Source organism: Oncorhynchus nerka, linkage group LG20 (genome assembly GCF_034236695.1).
Source record: "Oncorhynchus nerka isolate Pitt River linkage group LG20, Oner_Uvic_2.0, whole genome shotgun sequence".
NCBI lineage: Eukaryota > Metazoa > Chordata > Actinopteri > Salmoniformes > Salmonidae > Oncorhynchus > Oncorhynchus nerka.
In genome coordinates this window covers 659,293-680,482 of record NC_088415.1, presented here as the reverse complement: position 1 = coordinate 680,482, position 21,190 = coordinate 659,293, and the positions used below count along the sequence as shown (strand labels likewise).

The window sequence follows — 21,190 nt, the reverse complement described above, 5'->3', positions numbered from 1 at the left end:
AACCGATAAAGAAACACCTTATGGAACAGCGGGGACTGAAGCAACAAGCAGGCACAGACACAATAACATATGAACTATACACACAGATTTAGCACTGTAGATGTGTGGTAGTGATTGAGTAGGGGCCTGAGGGCACACAGTGTGTTGTAGATATGTGGTAGTGGTGGAGTAGGGGCCTGAGGGGACACAGTGTGTTGTAGATATGTGGTAGTGGTGGAGTAGGGGCCTGAGAGCACACAGTGTGTTCTAGATATGTGGTAGTGGTGGAGTAGGGGCCTGAGGGCACACAGTGTGTTGTAGATATGTGGTAGTGGTGGAGTAGGGGCCTGAGGGCACACAGTGTGTTGTAGATATGTGGTAGTGGTGTAGATATGTGGTAGTGGTGGAGTAGGGCCTGAGGGCAGTGTGTTGTAGATGTGTGGTAGTGGGGCCTGAGGGCAGTAGGGGCCTGAGGGCACACAGTGTGTTGTAGATGTGTGGTAGTGGTGGAGCCTGAGGGCACACAGTGTGTTGTAGATGTGTGGTAGTGGTGGAGTAGGGCCTGAGGGCACACAGTGTGTTGTAGATGTGTGGTAGTGGTGGAGTAGGGGCCTGAGGGCACACAGTGTGTTGTAGATGTGTGGTAGTGGTGGAGTAGGGGCCTGAGGGCACACAGTGTGTTGTAGATGTGTGGTAGTGGTGGAGTAGGGGCCTGAGGGCACACAGTGTGTTGTAGATGTGTGGTAGTGGTGGAGTAGGGGCCTGAGGGCACACAGTGTGTTGTATATGTGGTAGTGGTGGAGTAGGGCCTGAGGGCACACAGTGTGTTGTAGATATGTGGTAGTGGTGGAGTAGGGGCCTGAGGGCACACAGTGTGTTGTAGATATGTGGTAGTGGTGGAGTGGGGCCTGAGGGCACACAGTGTGTTGTAGATGGGTGGTGGAGTAGGGGCCTGAGGGCACACAGTGTGTTGTAGATGTGTGTAGTGGTGAGACACAGTGTGTTGTAGATGTGTGGTAGTGGTGGAGTAGGGGCCTGAGGGCACACAGTGTGTTGTAGATATGTGGTAGTGGTGGGAGGGGCCTGAGGGCACACAGTGTGTAGTGGTGGAGTGGAGGGGCCTGAGGGCACACAGTGTGTTGTAGATGTGTGTGGTGGAGTGTGCACACAGTGTGTTGTAGATATGTGGTAGTGGTGGAGGGGCCTGAGGGCACACAGTGTGTTGTAGATATGTGGTAGTGGTGGAGTAGGGGAGGGCACACAGTGTGTTGTAGATGTGTGGTAGTGGTGGAGTAGGGGCCTGAGGGCACACAGTGTGTGTAGATGGTGGAGTGGGGCCTGAGGGCACAGTGTGTTGTAGATATGTGGTAGGGGGAGAGGGGGGGCACAGTGTGTTGTAGATGTGTGGTAGTGGTGGAGTAGGGGGCCGAGGGCACACAGTGTGTTGTAGATGTGTGGTAGTGGTGGAGTAGGGGCCCGAGGGCACACAGTGTGTTGTAGATGTGTGGTAGTGGTGGAGTAGGGGCCTGAGGGCACACAGTGTGTTGTAGATGTGTGGTAGTGGTGGAGTAGGGGCCTGAGGGCACACAGTGTGTTGTAGATGTGTGGTAGTGGTGGAGTAGGGGCCTGAGGGCACACAGTGTGTTGTAGATGTGTGGTAGTGGTGGAGTAGGGGCCCGAGGGCACACAGTGTGTTGTAGATGTGTGGTAGTGGTGGAGTAGGGGCCCGAGGGCACACAGTGTGTTGTAGATGTGTGGTAGTGGTGGAGTAGGGGCCTGAGGGGACACAGTGTGTTGTAGATGTGTGGTAGTGGTGGAGTAGGGGCCCGAGGGGACACAGTGTGTTGTGAAATCTGTGAATGTATTATGTCACCAATTTGTAAGTCGCTCTAGATAAGAGCGTCTGCTAAATGACTTAAATGTAAATGTTTTTAAAATTGTACAAATTGCTTTAATTTTGTGGGACCCCAGGAAGAGTAGCTGCTGCCTTGGCAGGAACTAATGGGGATACATAATGAATACAAATACCTTAGTAGTCCTTGTTTAGAGCAGTGATTTAACATACCTTATCAGGGTAGTAGTCCTTGTTTAGAGCAGCAGTGATTTCAGCCATGAAGGGAGAGTGCTGGATGTCCTCGTTGTTACAGAGCACATGCACCGCATACTCTCCTGCTTCCATTGGCCAGTACCGCACGTCACATGACCCGTCGCCCTTATCATCACACTCGATCTTCGCCTGGGACGGACCCTCCACTGAGAAACCTGGACACAGACCTTCTGATGAGGACACGCAGATTCTGTGTGGACGTGTTTACCTATTCTAATGGGGACCAGAATTCCCCACAAGAATAGTAAACTTACACAAATTTGACCGACTGGGGACATTGTTAGTCCCCACAAGGTCAAATCCTATTTATTGGGGGTTAAGGTTAGAATTACGTTAACGGTTAGGAGCTGGAGGTCGACCGATTAAATCAGGACCAATTTCAAGTCTTCATAACCAAGCGGTAATCAGCATTTCTGGACGCCGATTACATTGCACTCCACGAGGAGACTGAGTGGCAGGCTGACCACCATTTACGCGAGTGCAGCAAGGAGCCAAGGTAAGTTGCTAGCTAGCATTAAACTTTAAAAAACAATCCATCTTCACAATCACTAGTTGATGATATTACTAGGTTAACTAGTTTGTCCTGCGTGGCATATAATCAATGTGGTGGCTGTTAATTTCTCATCCAATCAGAGCCAACGTCGCCAAACGGGGGATGATTTAAACAAAGCACAATCGTTGCACGAATGTACCGAACCATAAACAATGTCTTTCTTAAAATAAAATACACAGAAGTATATATTTTTTAACCTGCATATTTAGCTAAGAAATTAATGTTAATGTTAAGCAGGCATTATTAACCAGGTGAAATTGTGTCAATTCTCTTGCGTCCATTGCAAGCAGAGTCAGGGTATATGCAACAGTTTGGGCCGTCTGGCTCGTTGCTAATTTGCCATAATTTTACGTAATTAAGACATAACATTGAAGGTTGTGCAATGTAACAGGAATATTTAGACTTATGGATGCCACCCCTTAGTTAAAATACGGAACGGTTCCGTATTTCACTGAAAGAATAAACGTTTTGTTTTCAAGATGATAATTTCCAGATTTGACCATATTAATGACCAAAGGCTCGTATTTGTGTTTTATCATGTTATAATTAAATCCATGATTTGATAGAGCAGTCTGACTGAGCGGTGGTAGGCAGCAACAGGCTCGTAAGCAATCAAACATTACTGTGTTTGAAGCATTGCTAAGAGCTGCTGGCATACACAGCGCTGTTTATGACTTCAAGCCTATCAACTGCTGAGATTAGGATGGCAATACTAAAGTGCCTATAAGAACATTAATCGTCAAAAGGTATATGAAATACAAATGGCAGAGAGAGAAATAGTTGACGAGTCAATTCCTATAATAATTACAACTTCATAACTGGGAATAATATTGAACCACCAGCTTTCATATGTTCTCATGTTCTGGAACTTAAACGTTAGCTTTCTTACATAGCACATATTGCACTTTTACTTTCTTTAACACCGTTTTCGCATTATTTAAACCAAATTGAGCATATGTCATTATTTATAAAAATAAATGTATTATATTAAAATAAAAGTTAATTCAGTATTGTTGTAATTGTCATCATTAAAAAAAAAAAAAAATTTTTAAACCTCTATTAGGAGCCAAGTTTAATTTTAGGGTTAGGGTAAGAGTAGGGGTAAGGGAAAATAGGATTTTGAATGGGACTGAATTGTGTCTCCACAAAGTTAGCTGTACAAGTGTGTGTGTGTGTGTGTGTGTACACTTACCCAGTGTTCCCACATTCTCTCCAACAGCTTCGACCACGAAGTCGGCAGATTTACCCACAATGCCGCTCTCCAGGCCGGGCCCCCATGCTCGCACCTTCTGTGGACCCGCCTCCAAACCAATCTTCACCTCCAACGGGCTGCAACAGGAAGTGATGTGTGACAGCATTACACCAGGCTCTCTATTCATTACTATTAATTGTTGTTGACACATCACATGTTGCAAAGAGGATCACAATTATTTACCAGAGTTCACCTGCAATGACTTACAGTCCTTTTCCCCATTAGACTTAGTTGAATGCACTAACTATATGTCACTCTGGTTAACAATGTAAATGCACCTGCGAGGGATGTGTTGTCCTCCCCAGGTGATGGTTATACTGTATGTTCCGGGGGTGGTGGGGTAGTACTCAAACCCAAACACTCCGTCTCCTAGATCTTTCCTCTTACAGGGCTCCTCCAGACCCTCTGCACACACACAGGGTCAGTTTGGTCATTAAGAAAATACAAACACAGTAGCAGTCAAAAGTTTACACCGACTCATTCTAGGGTTTTTATTTATTACTATTTTCAACATTGTTGAATAATAGTGAAGACATGAAAAGATAACACATTTGGAATCATGTAGTAACCAAAAAGTTAAAAATAAAATATATTTTAAAAGTTCAGATTCTTCAAAGTAGCGTCCCTTTGCCTTGATGACAGCTTGGCATTCTCTCAACCAGCATCATGAGGTAGTCACCTGTAATGCATTTCAATTAACATGTGGTCTTGGTAAAAGTGAATGTAGAATTTCTTTCCTTCTTATTGCATTTGAGCCAATCAGTTGTGTTGTGACGAGGTAGGGGTGTATACAGAAGATATCCCTATTTGGTAAAAGACCAAGTCCATATTATGGCAAGAACAGCTCAAATAAGCAAAGAGAAACAACTGTCCATCATTACACATGAAGGTCAGTCAATATGGAACATTCCAAGTTTCTTCAAGTGCAGTCGCAAAAACCAGGAAGAGCTATGATTAAACTGGCTCTCATGAGGACTGCCACAGACCCAGAGTTACCTCTGCTGCAGAGGATAAGTTCATTAGAGTTAACTGCACCTCAAATTGCAGCCCAAATAAATGCTTCCGAGTTAAAGTAACAGACATCAACTGTTCAGAGGTGACTGCATGAAAGCAGGCCTTCATGGTTGAATTGCTGCAAAGAAACCACTACTAAAGGACACCACTAAGAAGCGAGTTGCTTGGGCCAAGAAACAGGAGTAAGGGACAGACGGGTGTAAATCTGTCATTTGGGTTGATTAGTGCAAATTGGAGATTCAGCTCCAACTGCCGTGTCTTCGAGATGCAGAGTAGCTGAGCGGATGATCTCTGCATGTGTGGTTCCCACCGTGAAGCATGGAGGAGGAGGTGTGATGTCTTTGTGAGATGCAGAGTAGCTGAGCGGATGATCTCTGCATGTGTGGTTCCCACCGTGAAGCATGGAGGAGGAGGTGTGATGTCTTTGTGAGATGCAGAGTAGCTGAGCGGATGATCTCTGCATGTGTGGTTCCCACCGTGAAGCATAGAGGAGGAGGTGTGATGTCTTTGTGAGATGCAGAGTAGCTGAGCGGATGATCTCTGCATGTGTGGTTCCCACCGTGAAGCATGGAGGAGGAGGTGTGATGTCTTTGTGAGATGCAGAGTAGCTGAGCGGATGATCTCTGCATGTGTGGTTCCCACCGTGACCAGCATGACTACCACAGCATTCTGCAGCGATACACCATCCCATCTGGTTTGGCCTTAGTGGGACTATCATTTTCAACAGGACAATGACCCAACACACCTCCAGGCTGTGTAAGGGCTATTTGACCAAGAAGGAGAGTGATGGAGTGCTGCATCAGATGACCTGGCCTCCACAATCACCTGACCTCAACCCAAGTGAGATGAGTTGTACCTCTGAAGGAAAAACAGCCAACAAGTGCTCAGCATGTGGGAACTCCAACACTGTTGGAAAAACATTCCCTATGAAGCTGGTTGAGAGAATGCCAAGAGTGTTCAAAGCTGTCAAGGCAAAGGGTGGCTACTTTGAATAATCTCAAATACTTGAAAACCCCCTGAATGAGTCGATGTCCAAACTTTTGACTGGTACATAAACTCAGCAAAAAATAGAAACGTCCCTTTTTCAGGTCCATGTCTTTCAAAGATCATTCGTAAAAATCCAAATAACTTCACAGATCTTCATTGTAAAGGGTTTAAACACTGTTTCCCTGCTTGTTCAATGAACCATAAACAATTAATGAACACGCACCTGTGGAAGGGTCGTTAAGACACTAACAGCTTATAGACGGTAGGCAATTGAGGTCACAGTTATGAAAACTTAGGACACTAAAGAGTAAAGGCAGGTCCTCGCCAGACGTCACCGGCAACATCGCCTACCGGCACAAACCCACCGTTGCTGGACCTCTTCACTGACGAGTCACGGTTGTCTCACCAGGGGAGATGGTCAGAACCGTGTTTATCGTCAAAGGAATGAGCGTTACACCGAGGCCTGTACTCTGGAGTAGGATCAATATGGAGGTGGAGGGTCCGTCATGGTCTGGGACGGTGTGTCACAGCATCATCAGACTGAGCTCCTCCTCCCTCATGTGGTACCCTTCCCTGCAGGCTCATTCTGACATGACCCTCCAGCATGACAATGCCACCAGCCATACTGCTCGTTCTGTGTGTGATTTCCTGCAAGATTTCCTGTTAGTGTTCTGCCATGGCCAGCAGAGCCTGGTGCTCAATCCCATTGAGCACGTCTGGGACCTGTTGGATCGGAGGGTGACTGCTAGGGCCGTTCCCCCCAGAAATGTCCGGGAACTTGCAGGTGCCTTGGTGGAAGAGTGGGGTAACATCTCACAGCAAGAACTGGCAAATCTGGTGCAGTTCATGAGGAGATGCACTGCCGTACTTAATGCAGCTGGTGGCCACACCAGATACTAACTGTTACTTTTGACCCCCCTTTGTTCAGGGACACATTATTCCATTTAGTCACATGTCTGTGGAAGTTGTTCAGATCGTCTCAGTTGTTGAATCTTATGTTCATACAAATATTTACACGTGTTAATTTTTCTGAAAATAAACAGTTGACAGTGAAAGGACATTTCTTTTTTTTGATGAGAAAACATTATTAATAGATGCTCGTTGGCATAGTTGACTAAATATATAGGCTGCTGCTGGGTAGTGTAGTTGACTAAATATATAGGATGCTGGGTAGTGTAGTTGACTAAATATATAGGCTGCTGCTGGGTAGTGTAGTTGACTAAATATATAGGATGCTGCTGGGTAGTGTAGTTGACTAAATATATAGGCTGCTGCTGGGTAGTGTAGTTGACTAAATATATAGGCTGCTGCTGGGTAGTGTAGTTGACTAAATATATAGGCTGCTGCTGGGTAGTGTAGTTGACTAAATATATAGGATGCTGCTGGGTAGTGTAGTTGACTAAATATATAGGATGCTGCTGGGTAGTGTAGTTGACTAAATATATAGGCTGCTGCTGGGTAGTGTAGTTGACTAAATATATAGGATGCTGCTGGGTAGTGTAGTTGACTAAATATATAGGCTGATGCTGGGTAGTGTAGTTGACTAAATATATAGGATGCTGCTGGGTAGTGTAGTTGACTAAATATATAGGATGCTGCTGGGTAGTGTAGTTGACTAAATATATAGGATGCTGCTGGGTAGTGTAGTTGACTAAATATATAGGATGCTGCTGGGTAGTGTAGTTGACTAAATATATAGGCTGCTGCTGGGTAGTGTAGTTGACTAAATATATAGGCTGCTGCTGGGTAGTGTAGTTGACTAAATATATAGGCTGCTGCTGGGTAGTGTAGTTGACTAAATATATAGGCTGCTGCTGGGTAGTGTAGTTGACTAAATATATAGGCTGCTGCTGGGTAGTGTAGTTGACCAAATATATAGGCTGCTGCTGGGTAGTGTAGTTGACCAAATATATAGGATGCTGGGTAGTGTAGTTGACTAAATATATAGGCTGCTGGGTAGTGTAGTTGACCAAATATATAGGCTGCTGCTGGGTAGTGTAGTTGACCAAATATATAGGATGCTGCTGGCTAGTGTAGTTGACTAAATATATAGGATGCTGCTGGGTAGTGTAGTTGACTAAATATATAGGATGCTGGGGTAGTGTAGTTGACTAAATATATAGGCTGCTGGGTAGTGTAGTTGACTAAATATATAGGATGCTGGGTAGTGTAGTTGACCAAATATATAGGCTGCTGGGTAGTGTAGTTGACCAAATATATAGGCTGCTGCTGGGTAGTGTAGTTGACTAAATATATAGGATGCTGGGTAGTGTAGTTGACTAAATATATAGGATGCTGCTGGGTAGTGTAGTTGACTAAATATATAGGATGCTGCTGGGTAGTGTAGTTGACTAAATATATAGGCTGCTGCTGGGTAGTGTAGTTGACTAAATATATAGGATGCTGCTGGGTAGTGTAGTTGACTAAATATATAGGCTGATGCTGGGTAGTGTAGTTGACTAAATATATAGGATGCTGCTGGGTAGTGTAGTTGACTAAATATATAGGATGCTGCTGGGTAGTGTAGTTGACTAAATATATAGGATGCTGCTGGGTAGTGTAGTTGACTAAATATATAGGATGCTGCTGGGTAGTGTAGTTGACTAAATATATAGGCTGCTGCTGGGTAGTGTAGTTGACTAAATATATAGGCTGCTGCTGGGTAGTGTAGTTGACTAAATATATAGGCTGCTGCTGGGTAGTGTAGTTGACTAAATATATAGGCTGCTGCTGGGTAGTGTAGTTGACTAAATATATAGGATGCTGCTGGGTAGTGTAGTTGACTAAATATATAGGATGCTGCTGGGTAGTGTAGTTGACTAAATATATAGGATGCTGCTGGGTAGTGTAGTTGACCAAATATATAGGCTGCTGCTGGGTAGTGTAGTTGACCAAATATATAGGATGCTGCTGGGTAGTGTAGTTGACTAAATATATAGGATGCTGCTGGGTAGTGTAGTTGACTAAATATATAGGATGCTGCTGGGTAGTGTAGTTGACTAAATATATAGGATGCTGCTGGGTAGTGTAGTTGACTAAATATATAGGCTGCTGGGTAGTGTAGTTGACTAAATATATAGGCTGCTGCTGGGTAGTGTAGTTGACTAAATATATAGGATGCTGCTGGGTAGTGTAGTTGACTAAATATATAGGATGCTGCTGGGTAGTTGACTAAATATATAGGCTGCTGCTGGGTAGTGTAGTTGACTAAATATATAGGATGCTGCTGGGTAGTGTAGTTGACTAAATATATAGGATGCTGCTGGGTAGTGTAGTTGACTAAATATATAGGATGCTGCTGGGTAGTTGACTAAATATATAGGCTGCTGCTGGGTAGTGTAGTTGACTAAATATATAGGATGCTGCTGGGTAGTGTAGTTGACTAAATATATAGGATGCTGCTGGGTAGTGTAGTTGACTAAATATATAGGATGCTGCTGGGTAGTGTAGTTGACTAAATATATAGGCTGCTGGGTAGTGTAGTTGACTAAATATATAGGATGCTGGGTAGTGTAGTTGACTAAATATATAGGCTGCTGCTGGGTAGTGTAGTTGACTAAATATATAGGATGCTGCTGGGTAGTGTAGTTGACTAAATATATAGGATGCTGCTGGGTAGTGTAGTTGACTAAATATATAGGATGCTGCTGGGTAGTGTAGTTGACCAAATATATAGGCTGCTGCTGGGTAGTGTAGTTGACTAAATATATAGGATGCTGCTGGGTAGTGTAGTTGACTAAATATATAGGATGCTGCTGGGTAGTGTAGTTGACTAAATATATAGGATGCTGGGTAGTGTAGTTGACTAAATATATAGGATGCTGCTGGGTAGTGTAGTTGACTAAATATATAGGATGCTGCTGGGTAGTGTAGTTGACTAAATATATAGGCTGCTGGGTAGTGTAGTTGACTAAATATATAGGATGCTGGGTAGTGTAGTTGACTAAATATATAGGATGCTGGGTAGTTGACTCACTGGGGCCCTTGATGGTGACTTTGAGTTCTCCAGTCCCAGCTCCTTTAGTGAAGACTCTGAAGTCAGCCGTCTCCTTCACCCTGAGGCCTTTGGGCTGCAGACCACGCCCCTTAGCCCGAACCAGGCTGGGGTTACAAGCTGGGGGAGGGAGGAGGGTTAGAGGTGAACACAGTCTATAGTTTGAATGGATGACATTAACTCCCAGGGGACCTGCTAAATAAGGACCGGCTGAGTAACATGCGCGTGTGTGTGTGTGTGTGTGTGTGTGCATGTGTGTGTGTAGACACTGGGTCAGTCTGGGTTTGGAGGTTTAGAGAGATGACACACCAGTCTATGAAAAAGGATGAGTCACAATGAATAGTATGAGACACACACCGAGTCTAGCACCCAAGAGAGATCCCAGGAAGTGACAGGACAGTAGAAGGAAGAAGCTGCTCCAGAGAGAGAAGAGATACCAGCTCCCTCCATCCTTCCAGAGAGAGAACGAAGCAGTTAGAATATAAAAGTAGTGACAGAATAACAGAGCAAGAAACAGAACCAGAATAACAAAGCAAGAAACAGAACCAACGAAACAGAACAGCAGAAACAGCACCAGAATAACAGAACCAGACAAAGTAAAGTCAGACACTCTGCCTCATTTCCCTCAGTCTGTCTCACCCTCTCCTATGTTAACAGTGAAGGGGCTCTTGCTGATTTGTCCTCCAGCGAAGGTAACGTAGATGGTGTGGGCCCCCTCCAGGGTGGGTTTGTAGGTGCAGCGGTACGAACTGTTGCCCTTATCCTCTATCTGACACACCACCACGTCCTTCTTACCCGCTGGGTCCATGATCACCACCTCCACCTCTCCCACACCAGCACCTGGAGACAGAGAGAGCCTTAGCACCTGGAGACAGAGAGAGCCTTAGCACCTGGAGACACGGGCAGCTTTAGCATCATACCAATAGACTGTAATTATGGGACTGAGAAGCACTCTTTTTGGCCCAATACTCCAAAAGTTTAACAATGGGGTTAAAATACAGACTGTCAGCTTTCATTTGATGCATTGTCATACATATATGAACCGTTTAGGAATTACAGCTCTTCTCGTACATAGTCCCCCACTTTAGGAGAGCAAAAGTATTGAGACAAATTCACTTGTGTGTATTAAAGTAGTAATGTATGGTCTCATTTAATTTGATTTAACTCGGCAAGTCAGTTAAGAACTAATTCTTATTTACAATGATGGCCTAGGAACAGTGGGTTAACTGGCCTAGGAACAGTGGGTTAACTGGTCTAGGAACAGTGGGTTAACTGGTCTAGGAACAGTGGGTTAACTGGCCTAGGAACAGTGGGTTAACTGGCCTAGGAACAGTGGGTTAACTGGCCTAGGAACAGTGGGTTAACTGGCCTAGGAACAGTGGGTTAACTGCCTTGATTTAGGGATAGAACGACAGGTGTACCTAGTCAGCTCGGGGATTCGATCTAGCAACCTTTCGGTTACTGGCCCAACGCACTAACCACTAGACTAGTCATTTGTATTGCAAATAAGAATAGAATATCTCAAAACATGTCTACATGAATGTGGATGCTACCAACATTATGGATAGTCCTGAATGAATCAGGACTAATGAGTGAGAAAGTTGGGACGCACAAATATCATACCCCCAAGATATGCTAACCTCTCACCATTACAATAACAGGGGAGGTTAGCATTTTGGGGGGGTATTTGTGCATCTAAAACCCCCTTCTTTTTTTAAACCACAACAAAAATACAGTCGTCCTTCCTAACGGAGCTGCCTGAGAGGATGGAAACTGCTCAGGGATGTCAGAAAGAGACCCATGGTGATTTTAAAATGGCTGTGAAGAGAGAAAGAGTGTACCTGCGGTGTAGACATCAAAGTATGTGGTCTTATTGGCGATGTTCCCGGCAGGTTCTAGTCCAGGTCCCTGGGCTGTAGCTTTACTGCTGTCTCCCTGAGCCATCCCCACATCCACCTCATAAGGAGACTTATTGATGTGTAGCCCCGCAAACAGCACAGTCACCTAGTAAAACACAGAGTTACCAAACAGCACCTTCACCTGGTCAGAAAAACATGTCACCTAACATTACACAGAGCACCATCACCTAGGATTAAGTAGGGTTCGTTTAGGCTTACCTTGTGCATCCCAGTGACTTTGGGAATGTAGAAGACTGAGTAGGTACGATTCTTATCGTTGTTGGCTGTCACCTTGGCCTGACGGGGAGGATAGAGACATAATTATCAAAATCCAGAAAATATACATTACAACTACCTAAAAGTATGCAATTCACAAACCTTCCATAAAGCCATCACCTGGCTCTCAAGAGAAGACTGGCTATGTACACACTGCCTACAAAATGAGGTGGAAACTGAGCTGCGGTTCCTAACCTCCTGGCAAATGACTGGCCAGAGAGACACATTCAACTCAGATTACACAGACCTACAAAGAATTTGAACACAAACCCAATTTTGATAAACTTCTATTGGGTGAAATACCACAGCAGCAAGATGTGTGACCTGTTGCCACAAGAAAAGGACAAGCAGGGAAGATTAAGCACCATTGTAAATACATTTATTTATTTTCCCTTTTGTACTTGAACTATTTGCACATCATTACAACACTGTATATAGACATGACATTTGAAATGTTTTTATTCCTTTGGAACTTGAGTAATGTTTACTGTTAATATTTTGTTGTTTTATCTACTTCAAATGCTTAAATTTAATTGAGACACCGAGAGCTATACTTTCTTTTTTATTATATTAGAGTTTAATCACAATATTTGTTAGAATAAATAATCTGTCTTTCTGGTGGATTAAATTGAAACCAACTATCTATGACGTTTAAAAACAGCGATATTTGGGATTTCCTTTAAATAACTGAAAGTGAGAGGTTGTAATCTGAATAAAGGGGAAAAGGCCATTCCTGAACATGGGGTGAGACATTCTTACTAATCTGCTATAGAAGAGGTTCAGATTTAAGTTTAACTTTTGTATGACTGAAGCCTTTAGTGAGAGGTCTAATATTTTAATTTCTGTACCCCGAATTCATATTCATTATATAAATAAGGCATTTAAAAAGTGTGTCTGGCTTGCCGCTCCAAATAAAATGTAATTTCTCTCAATTTAAATTACTGTTCGCTAGGTGTAGGCAAGACCATCAGCAAATAGGTAAATTGTGAACTGACTAAAGAGTTAGCCAGGGTGATTTTTCCACAAATAGACAAGTATTTTCCTTTCCATGGTAGTAAGATCTTACCTATTTTTGCTAACTTGATTCTATTTTTTTGGAGTGATCATTTCTTTTGGGATTTGTATACAGAGTATGTCCACATCCCAAACAGACCATTATTTTTATTGGTAAAATACCCTATAATGTACAAGTTGCATTTTTTTGTGATCCAAAACGTATATAATATAGTTTCAATCCAGAGAGGTTAGAAAAAGTACCTAGATCCTCTATGAGGCTGTGGAATCCATTAATATTATTGTTGGATCTGATTTTCACAGTTAAAATTTCAATGGCCATAATAAATAGATATGCCGATAGGGGACAACCTTGTTTCACTCCTCTTGACAGTTTAAAACTTTAAGTAGCCATTGACTATTTTACACCTCAGGTTACTATACATAACTTTAACCCATTGCATAAGGGAGTCTCCAAAATTGAAATATTCCAGGAATTGTATATAAATTTCAGTCTTACTTCCTCAAAGGCCTTTTCAAAGTCAGCTATGACCAGGCCTGGATTCCCAGATATTTCAGTGTTCTATTGTTTCCAGTACTTGTTATATTTTCTCCAATGTATCGTAAAAAAACCTGTCGTCTGACTAGGATAAATTATATCCGACAATACCTTTTAAATTCTATACGCTATACATTTTGCGTCACAACACTGAAGAGTAAGGGTCCTCCAATTGTTTCAACTTGTATCCTGTCTCAGTAATAATGAAATCAGACCTTGCCGAGTGTCCGATAAACCATTTACAGAGTGGTTACAACACGCCAAGACCGTCCTCTGAGTACATCAAAAAGGTTTGGTATACCTCCACTGGTATGCCATCCAGCCTTGGGGTTTTCCCAGGCGTAAAGGCTTTAATTGCATTAAGAAGTTCCTCCTCTGTAATTTGGCCTTCAAATGAGTCTCTGTACATATTATTATTAATAACAGAAAATAAAATCCTTACAATTAACTTCAGTTAGAGGAGATTGAAATTAAAACATATCCTTGAAGTACTTTGGTGAATCATGGGTAACGCCATCATTTGTAACAAGTTTCTGTAAATAATTTGGCAGCATTTCTATGTTGAAAATTTAAAAAATAATTTGGTGCATTTTTCCCCATATTCCATCCAGTTGGCTTTATTTTTACAAGTCAGAAGTTTACATACACCTTAGCCAAATACATTTAAACTCAGTTTCACAATTGCTGACATTTAATATTAGTAAAAATTCCCTGTTTTAGGTCAGTTAGGCGCACCACTTTATTTAAAAAATATGAAATGTCAGAATAGAGAATTATTTATTTCAGATTTAATTTATTTCATAATATTCCCAGTGGGTCAGAAGTTTACATACACAAAATTAGTATTTGGTAGCATTGTCTTTAAGTTGTTTAACTTGGGTCAAACGTTTCGGGTAGCCTTCCACAAGCTTCCTACATTAAGTTGGGTGAATTTTGGCCCATTCCTCCTGACAGAGCTGGTGTAACTGAGGCAGGTTTGTAGGCCTCCTTGCTCACACAAGCTTTTTCAGTTCTGCCCACAAATGTTCTGTAGGATTGAGGTCAGGGCTTTGTGATGGCCAATACCTTGACTTTGTTGGCCTTAAGCCATTTTGCCACAACCTTGGAAGTATGCTTGGGGTCATTGTCCATGTGGAAGACCCATTTGCAACCAAGCTTCAATATATCCACATCATTTTCCCACCTTATGATGCCATCTATTTTGTGAAGAGCACCAGTCCCTTCTGCAGCAAAGCACCCCCACAACATGATGCTGCCACCCCCGTGCTTCACGGTTGGAATGGTGTTCAGCTTGCAAGCCTCATACAAAAATAACAATGGTCATTATGGCCACAGTTCCATTTTTGTTTCATTAGACCAAAGGACATTTCTCCAAAAAGTACAATCTTTATCCCCATGTGCAGTTGCAAACCGTAGTCTGGCTTTTAATGGCGATGTTATAGCAGCGGCTACTTCCTTAGTGAGAGACCTTTCAGGTTATGTCGATATAGGACTCGTACTGTGGCTAGAGATACTCGTGTACCTGTTTCCTCCAGCTTCTTCACAAGGTCCTTTGCTGTTGTTCTGGGATTGATTTGCACTGTTCGCACCAAAGTACGTTCATCTCTAGGAGACAGAACGAGTCTCCTTCCTGAACGGTATGACAGCTGCGTGGTCCCATGGTGTTTATACTTGTGTACTATTGGTTGTACAGATGGCTGTGGTACAGTCAGGCATTTGGAAATTGCTCCCAAGGATGAACCAGACTTACAATTTATTTTCTGAGGTCTTGGCTGATTTCTGTTGATTTTCCCATGTCAAGCAACGAGGCACTGAGTTTGAAGGTAGGTCTTGAAATAAATCCACAGGTACACCTCCAATTGATTAAAATTATGTCAATTAGCCTATCAAAAGCTTCTAAAGCCATGACATCATTTTATGGAATTTTCCAAGCTGTTTGAAGGCACAGTCAACTTAGTGTATGTGAACTTCTGACTCACTGGAATTGTGATAGTGAATTATAAATGAAATAATCTGTCTGTAAACAATTGTTGGAAAACTTACTTGTGTCATGCACACAGATGTTCTAACCGACTTACCAAAACTATAGTTTGTTAACAAGAAATTTGTGGAGTGGTTGATAAACTGAGTTAATGACTCCAACCTAAGTGCATGTAAACTTCCGACTTCAACTGCATATGTGGTATATATATATACATACATACATACATGCGGTGTGTGTGTGTGTGCGCGTACCTCCTCTTTGTGTCCGGCAGGGTCCTCTACATACACTAGGACCTCTCCCATTCCAGCACTGATGGTCTCCACTGTGAAGACCGCCTTCTTCATCACAACGTTACCTACTGGCTCTATACCTGGAGAGAACGAGAGAGAGAGAGCAAAAGAGGTGAGAGGCTGAGGAAAACATTTAGGTGTGTGTGAGACAGGAAAACATGTTAGTGTGTACCTGGTCCGTATGCGCGGGCCTTCTTGGGGTTCAGTTTGGGGCGGAGGGGTGCGCCAGGCTTCAGTTTGGACTTGGGGAACTGGGACAGGTATGTCATCACGGAATGTTCATCTACATTAGGGTCAACGATCTCCTCTGGGGTTATCACCTAGGAAACCAGATGGCACACTGTTTAGACACACCAGAGGGTAGCGTGATTTAATGTAGACCTTAACCACTACCTCAGACGATCTCAAGCTGCACAAAGCACCCACACATACTCAGAGCCACAGAGACAGAGGAAGAGTGTTGTTCTGAGAACTGGCCCACTGTGGGAGGAAACGCCAACCACAGAGATAACTGACAGCACGCTACCAAGGTCTGCAGAGCTGCCAACCTCGCACGAAAGCCCTGCCCACATGACAACTTAGCACTGCACACAAATACTAGGCTAACGCCATGAAGCTAATTGTACGCCGTGTCACCTACAGACAGCATCACAGCTCTGTAATGATTATGATGGTAGCATGATTCCACAGAGACCAATGTGATGGTTAGCGTAGCTCGTTTACCTGAGGGATACCCAGCCAGTCATCAGCCTGTTGCATGGCCTCACGGGCGTTGTCCACTGGTTTAGTCTGGTCCCACTGGTCCCAATCAGGGCACAGGCCTATAAGAAAATGTTATTTAAAACTTAGAAACACACAACTATAAAAAATAAATAAAAAAATAATGCTTACTGGGCCTTTGAAACAAGCCCCTTGTGACTACCCCGCTCTCCCCCTACCCTCCGACCTTTAACCCCTGACTTACCCGGAGCACAGCTGTCGACCAGTGCCCCCAGTGCTCTGCCACTCTGCCAGTCTCTGCTGAAGTTGTGGATTGGGATCTCTGGTAGCTTGTTCTGGATCCATCCCAGAAGTCTCTGTTTCGGGGTCTTCTGCTGGCCGTCACCCCCCTCCTCCTCCTCGTCCCACATGGGCATGGAGATGGAGTAGTGGAGGATCAGCGTCCACACCATGCCAAGGATCAGCTTCAGGTTACCATCCACTATGGCCTTGGAGTCTGGAGGAGAGACAGTAATATATGAATATGCAGATCTAGGATAAGGGGGGCTGGAGCTGTAGAGAGGTTGGGGTTGGATTAGAGTATAGTTGTAGAAAGGGTGGGGTTGGATTAGAGTAGAGCTGTAGAGAGAGGGTGGGGTTGGATTAGAGTAGAGCTGTAGAGAGAGGGTGGGGTTGGATTAGAGTAGAGCTGTAGAGAGGGTGGGGTTGGATTAGAGTAGAGCTGTAGAGGGGTGGGGTTGGATTAGAGTAGAGCTGTAGAGGATGGGGTTGGATTAGAGTAGAGCTGTAGAGGATGGGGTTGGATTAGGGTAGAGCTGTAGAGGGTGGTGTTGGATTAGGGTAGAGCTGTAGAGGGTGGTGTTGGATTAGAGTAGAGCTGTAGAGGGTGGTGTTGGATTAGAGTAGAGCTGTAGAGGGTGGTGTTGGATTAGAGTAGAGCTGTAGAGGGTGGGGTTGGATTAGGATAGATCTGTAGAGGGTGGGGTTCGATTAGGATTTTTTATTTCGCCTTTATTTAAGCAGGTAGGCCGGTTGAGAACAAATTCTCATTTACAACTGTGACCTGGCCAAGATAAAGCAAAGCATTAGGATTGGAGTAGAGCTGTAGCGAGGGTGGGGTTGGAGTAGTAAAGTTGGATTAGGATTGTTGGAGAAGAGCTGTAGAGGGTGGGGGTTGGATTAGGATTAGAGTAGTAAAGTTAGAGTAGAGCTGTAGAGGGTGGGGTTGGATTAGGATTGGAGAAGAGCTGTAGAGGGTGGGGGTTGGATTGGGATTGGAGTAGTAATGTTAGAGTAGAGCTGTAGAGGGTGGGGTTGGATTGGTGACTGGGAGATCAGAGATGAGCGCAAGAGTGATGCAACCACCGACCAGACCAGTCCACACACGTCTTCACGCACACACAGGATTGGGGGTAATTGCTCATCAGATCCTAAGGGTGGTGTGATAAAAACAAGCCCCCAGGACCGGGAGAAGGCACAGCCTGAGTTCCAACTCGATAAAGATGTGTTGGCGCTCCTCACACGCTGGTGCTTGCTGGAGGAATGCTGAGGCAACACAATCCAGGAGACAAGAATCCTCCTTTTGTTGTGTCGGTGCGTGTCTGACACGCCAGAAAACATGAGTGGAATCCTCCTGGAATCCTTTTACAGTTCTCATGGGCTTACAATGTTGTTTTGAATATTGCGCAAACAGTCGCTAAGATTATATTTGGTTGTGAATGTTGCAAAATAACTATTTTGAATTCAGCAATTGTTAGCTAGAATGCTAACGCTCATTGACATGGACTGGAAGCAAAGCTAGCCAAAGAGCCATTTTACTGGTTGAAGTTTAATGAAGAAGATTTAAGTACAATGCAGTTGATTTGCTAGTATGACACCAACATTAGATTAAGCAGGACAGTCGTACGAGCCTTTACAACCAAAAAAAGGGTGAAATGCACAAATAAGAAACAAGTACATGGAAGCCATTTCTGCTGGAGGAATATGAGAAATTCTGAATAGCCACCCCCAGTCACTGTCCGTTAGCTAGCCCCCCCCAGTCACTGTCCGTTAGCTAGCCCCCCCCAGTCACTGTCCGTTAGCTAGCCCCCCACTGTCCGTTAGTCACTGTCCGTTAGCTAGCCCCCAGTCACTGTCCGTTAGCTAGCCCCCAGTCACTGTCCGTTAGTCCGTTAGCCCCCAGTAGCTAGCCCCCCAGTCACTGTCCGTTAGCTAGCCCCCAGTCACTGTCCGTTAGCTAGCCCCCCAGTCACTGTCCGTTAGCTAGCCCCCAGTCACTGTCCGTTAGCTATCCCCCCAGTCACTCTCCGTTAGCTAGCCCCCCCAGTCACTCTCCGTTAGCTAGCCCCCCCACTGTCACTCTCCGTTAGCTAGCCCCCCCCACTGTCACTCTCCGTTAGCTAGCCCCCCAGTCACCGTCAGCTCTCCGTTAGCCCCCCCAGTCACTGTCCGCCCCCGTCACTCTCCGTTAGCTAGCCCCCCCAGTCACTCTCCGTTAGCTAGCCCCCCCAGTCACTCTCCGTTAGCTAGCCCCCCCAGTCAGTCACTCTCCGTTAGCTAGCCCCCCAGTCACTCTCCGTTAGCTAGCCCCCCAGTCACTCTCAGCTAGCTAGTTCACAGAGACGATAAGAAGACACAGTGGTATACAGGCCTAAAGGCAGAGACGATAAGAAGACACAGTGGTATACAGGCCTAAAGGCTGAGACGATAAGACAGTGATATACAGGCCTAAAGGATGAGACGATAAGACAGTCATATACAGGCCTAAAGGCAGAGACGATAAGACAGTGGTATACAGGCCTAAAGGCTGAGACGATAAGACAGTGATATACAGGCCTAAAGGCAGAGACGATAAGAAGACAGTGGTATACAGGCCTAAAGGCTGAGACGATAAGAAGACAGTGGTATACAGGCCTAAAGGCAGAGACGATAAGACAGTGGTATACAGGCCTAAAGGCTGAGACGATAAGACAGTGATATACAGGCCTAAAGGCTGAGACGATAAGACAGTGATATACAGGCCTAAAGGCTGAGACGATAAGACAGTGGCAGAATAAATTCAACCACACCTGTGGTTCATCACAAAACCAAAGAGCAACCTTGTCTAGTTAAGTCCATAAAGCATGCAACAGATAGATGTCCTACAGCATGGTCAAAGGTAAAGGTTTCACACATTTTCAGACTAAGTATTGATTTACTACACCGGAGAGTTAAAGGAAACAGGAGCTGCCTCCACTATTCCAGCATCATCAAATCTCCTCTGCTTAGTCTAATACAGTGACAACTAAATGATATCAAAAACTATTATTTAGTCCAATCAAAGCAAGGTAAATATCATGTGGCTATTCCTGGTTCTGATTTCGGTGTGTAGAATAAACATGTTGACTCACTCTACTTGTAGAGAAATGCCATCCTGCTCTCTCTTCATGCTTTAGTTGTCGTCCTAGGCTACCTGGCTAAAATACTTACTCGCTAAGCTTTATTTCATGGGCAACGATGAGACAGCTAGTTAACATTAGCCTTCTACATATTTAACTTTCATCCTCTCAGGCCAGAATGAATTAATGGTTGGATCAGAATCACCGTTATAGTCATTGGCCAGTATGGAGAATTAAGTAAAACCACAAGTCCAAATATCTATCTCCATACAACAATTCAATGACATTTGGCTTTTGATGTGATAGGTGTGAAGCCAAATCGCAACTGGCTTTCCTTAACACTTTTGTTTTTAATTGCGCCAGGACCATTCACAGTTGAGTGAATGCAGATCGGCTATTATTGTATAAAGGAGGTAAATAACAGTAGCAGGGCTACATACAGGGGGTACAGGTACAGAGTCAATGAGCGGGGGCACCGGTGTCGAGGTTATTGAGGTAATATGTAGGTAGAGTTATTATGCATAGATAATAACGGAGTAGCAGCAGCGTAGACGGGGGGGGGGGGGGGGGCAACGCAGTCTGGGTAGCCATTTGACTAGATGATTAGGAGTCTTATGGCTTGGGGGTAGAAGCTGTTTAGAAGCTTCTTGGATCTAGACTTGGTGCTCCGGTACCGCTTGTTGTGTGGTAGCAGAGAGAACGAGCTATGACTAGGGTGGCTGGAGTCGGACAATTTAGGGCCTTCCGCCAACACGCCTGGTGAAGAGGTCCTGGATGGCAGGAAGGGCCTTCCGCCAACACGCCTGGTGAAGAGGTCCTGGATGGCAAGAAGGGCCTTCCGCCAACACGCCTGGTGAAGAGGTCCTGGATGGCAAGAAGGGCCTTCCGCCAACACGCCTGGTGAAGAGGTCTTGGATGGCAGGAAGGGCCTTCCGCCAACACGCCTGGTAAAGAGGTCCTGGATGGCAGGAAGGGCCTTCCGCCAACACGCCTGGTGAAGAGGTCCAGGATGGCAGGAAGGGCCTTCCCCCAACACGCCTGGTAAAGAGGTCCTGGATGGCAGGAAGGGCCTGCCGCCAACACGCCTGGTGAAGAGGTCCTGGATGGCAGGAAGCTTGTCTATGGTGATGTATTGGGCCATACACACTACCTTCTGTAGCGCCTTGCGGTTGGAGGCCGAGCAGTTGCCATACCAGGCAGTGATGCA

At 44.6% G+C, this 21,190-nt stretch overlaps 1 protein-coding gene across 1 annotated transcript in view; it reads right to left on the bottom strand.

Moving 5' to 3' along the window:
* Positions 1-21,190, bottom strand: part of LOC115124244 (filamin-A-like) — a 92,015-nt gene that overhangs the window by 47,680 nt on the left and 23,145 nt on the right. The window contains exons 3-13 of the mRNA XM_065005111.1: positions 16,851-17,102; positions 16,610-16,707; positions 16,059-16,206; positions 15,848-15,966; positions 12,004-12,081; positions 11,728-11,890; positions 10,526-10,726; positions 9,869-10,006; positions 4,170-4,296; positions 3,832-3,968; positions 2,045-2,241 (exon numbers count right to left, since the gene is read on the bottom strand). Coding sequence (XP_064861183.1) covers positions 2,045-2,241; positions 3,832-3,968; positions 4,170-4,296; positions 9,869-10,006; positions 10,526-10,726; positions 11,728-11,890; positions 12,004-12,081; positions 15,848-15,966; positions 16,059-16,206; positions 16,610-16,707; positions 16,851-17,102 — 1,658 coding nt within the window. The remainder of the gene's footprint in view (positions 1-2,044; positions 2,242-3,831; positions 3,969-4,169; positions 4,297-9,868; positions 10,007-10,525; positions 10,727-11,727; positions 11,891-12,003; positions 12,082-15,847; positions 15,967-16,058; positions 16,207-16,609; positions 16,708-16,850; positions 17,103-21,190) is intronic.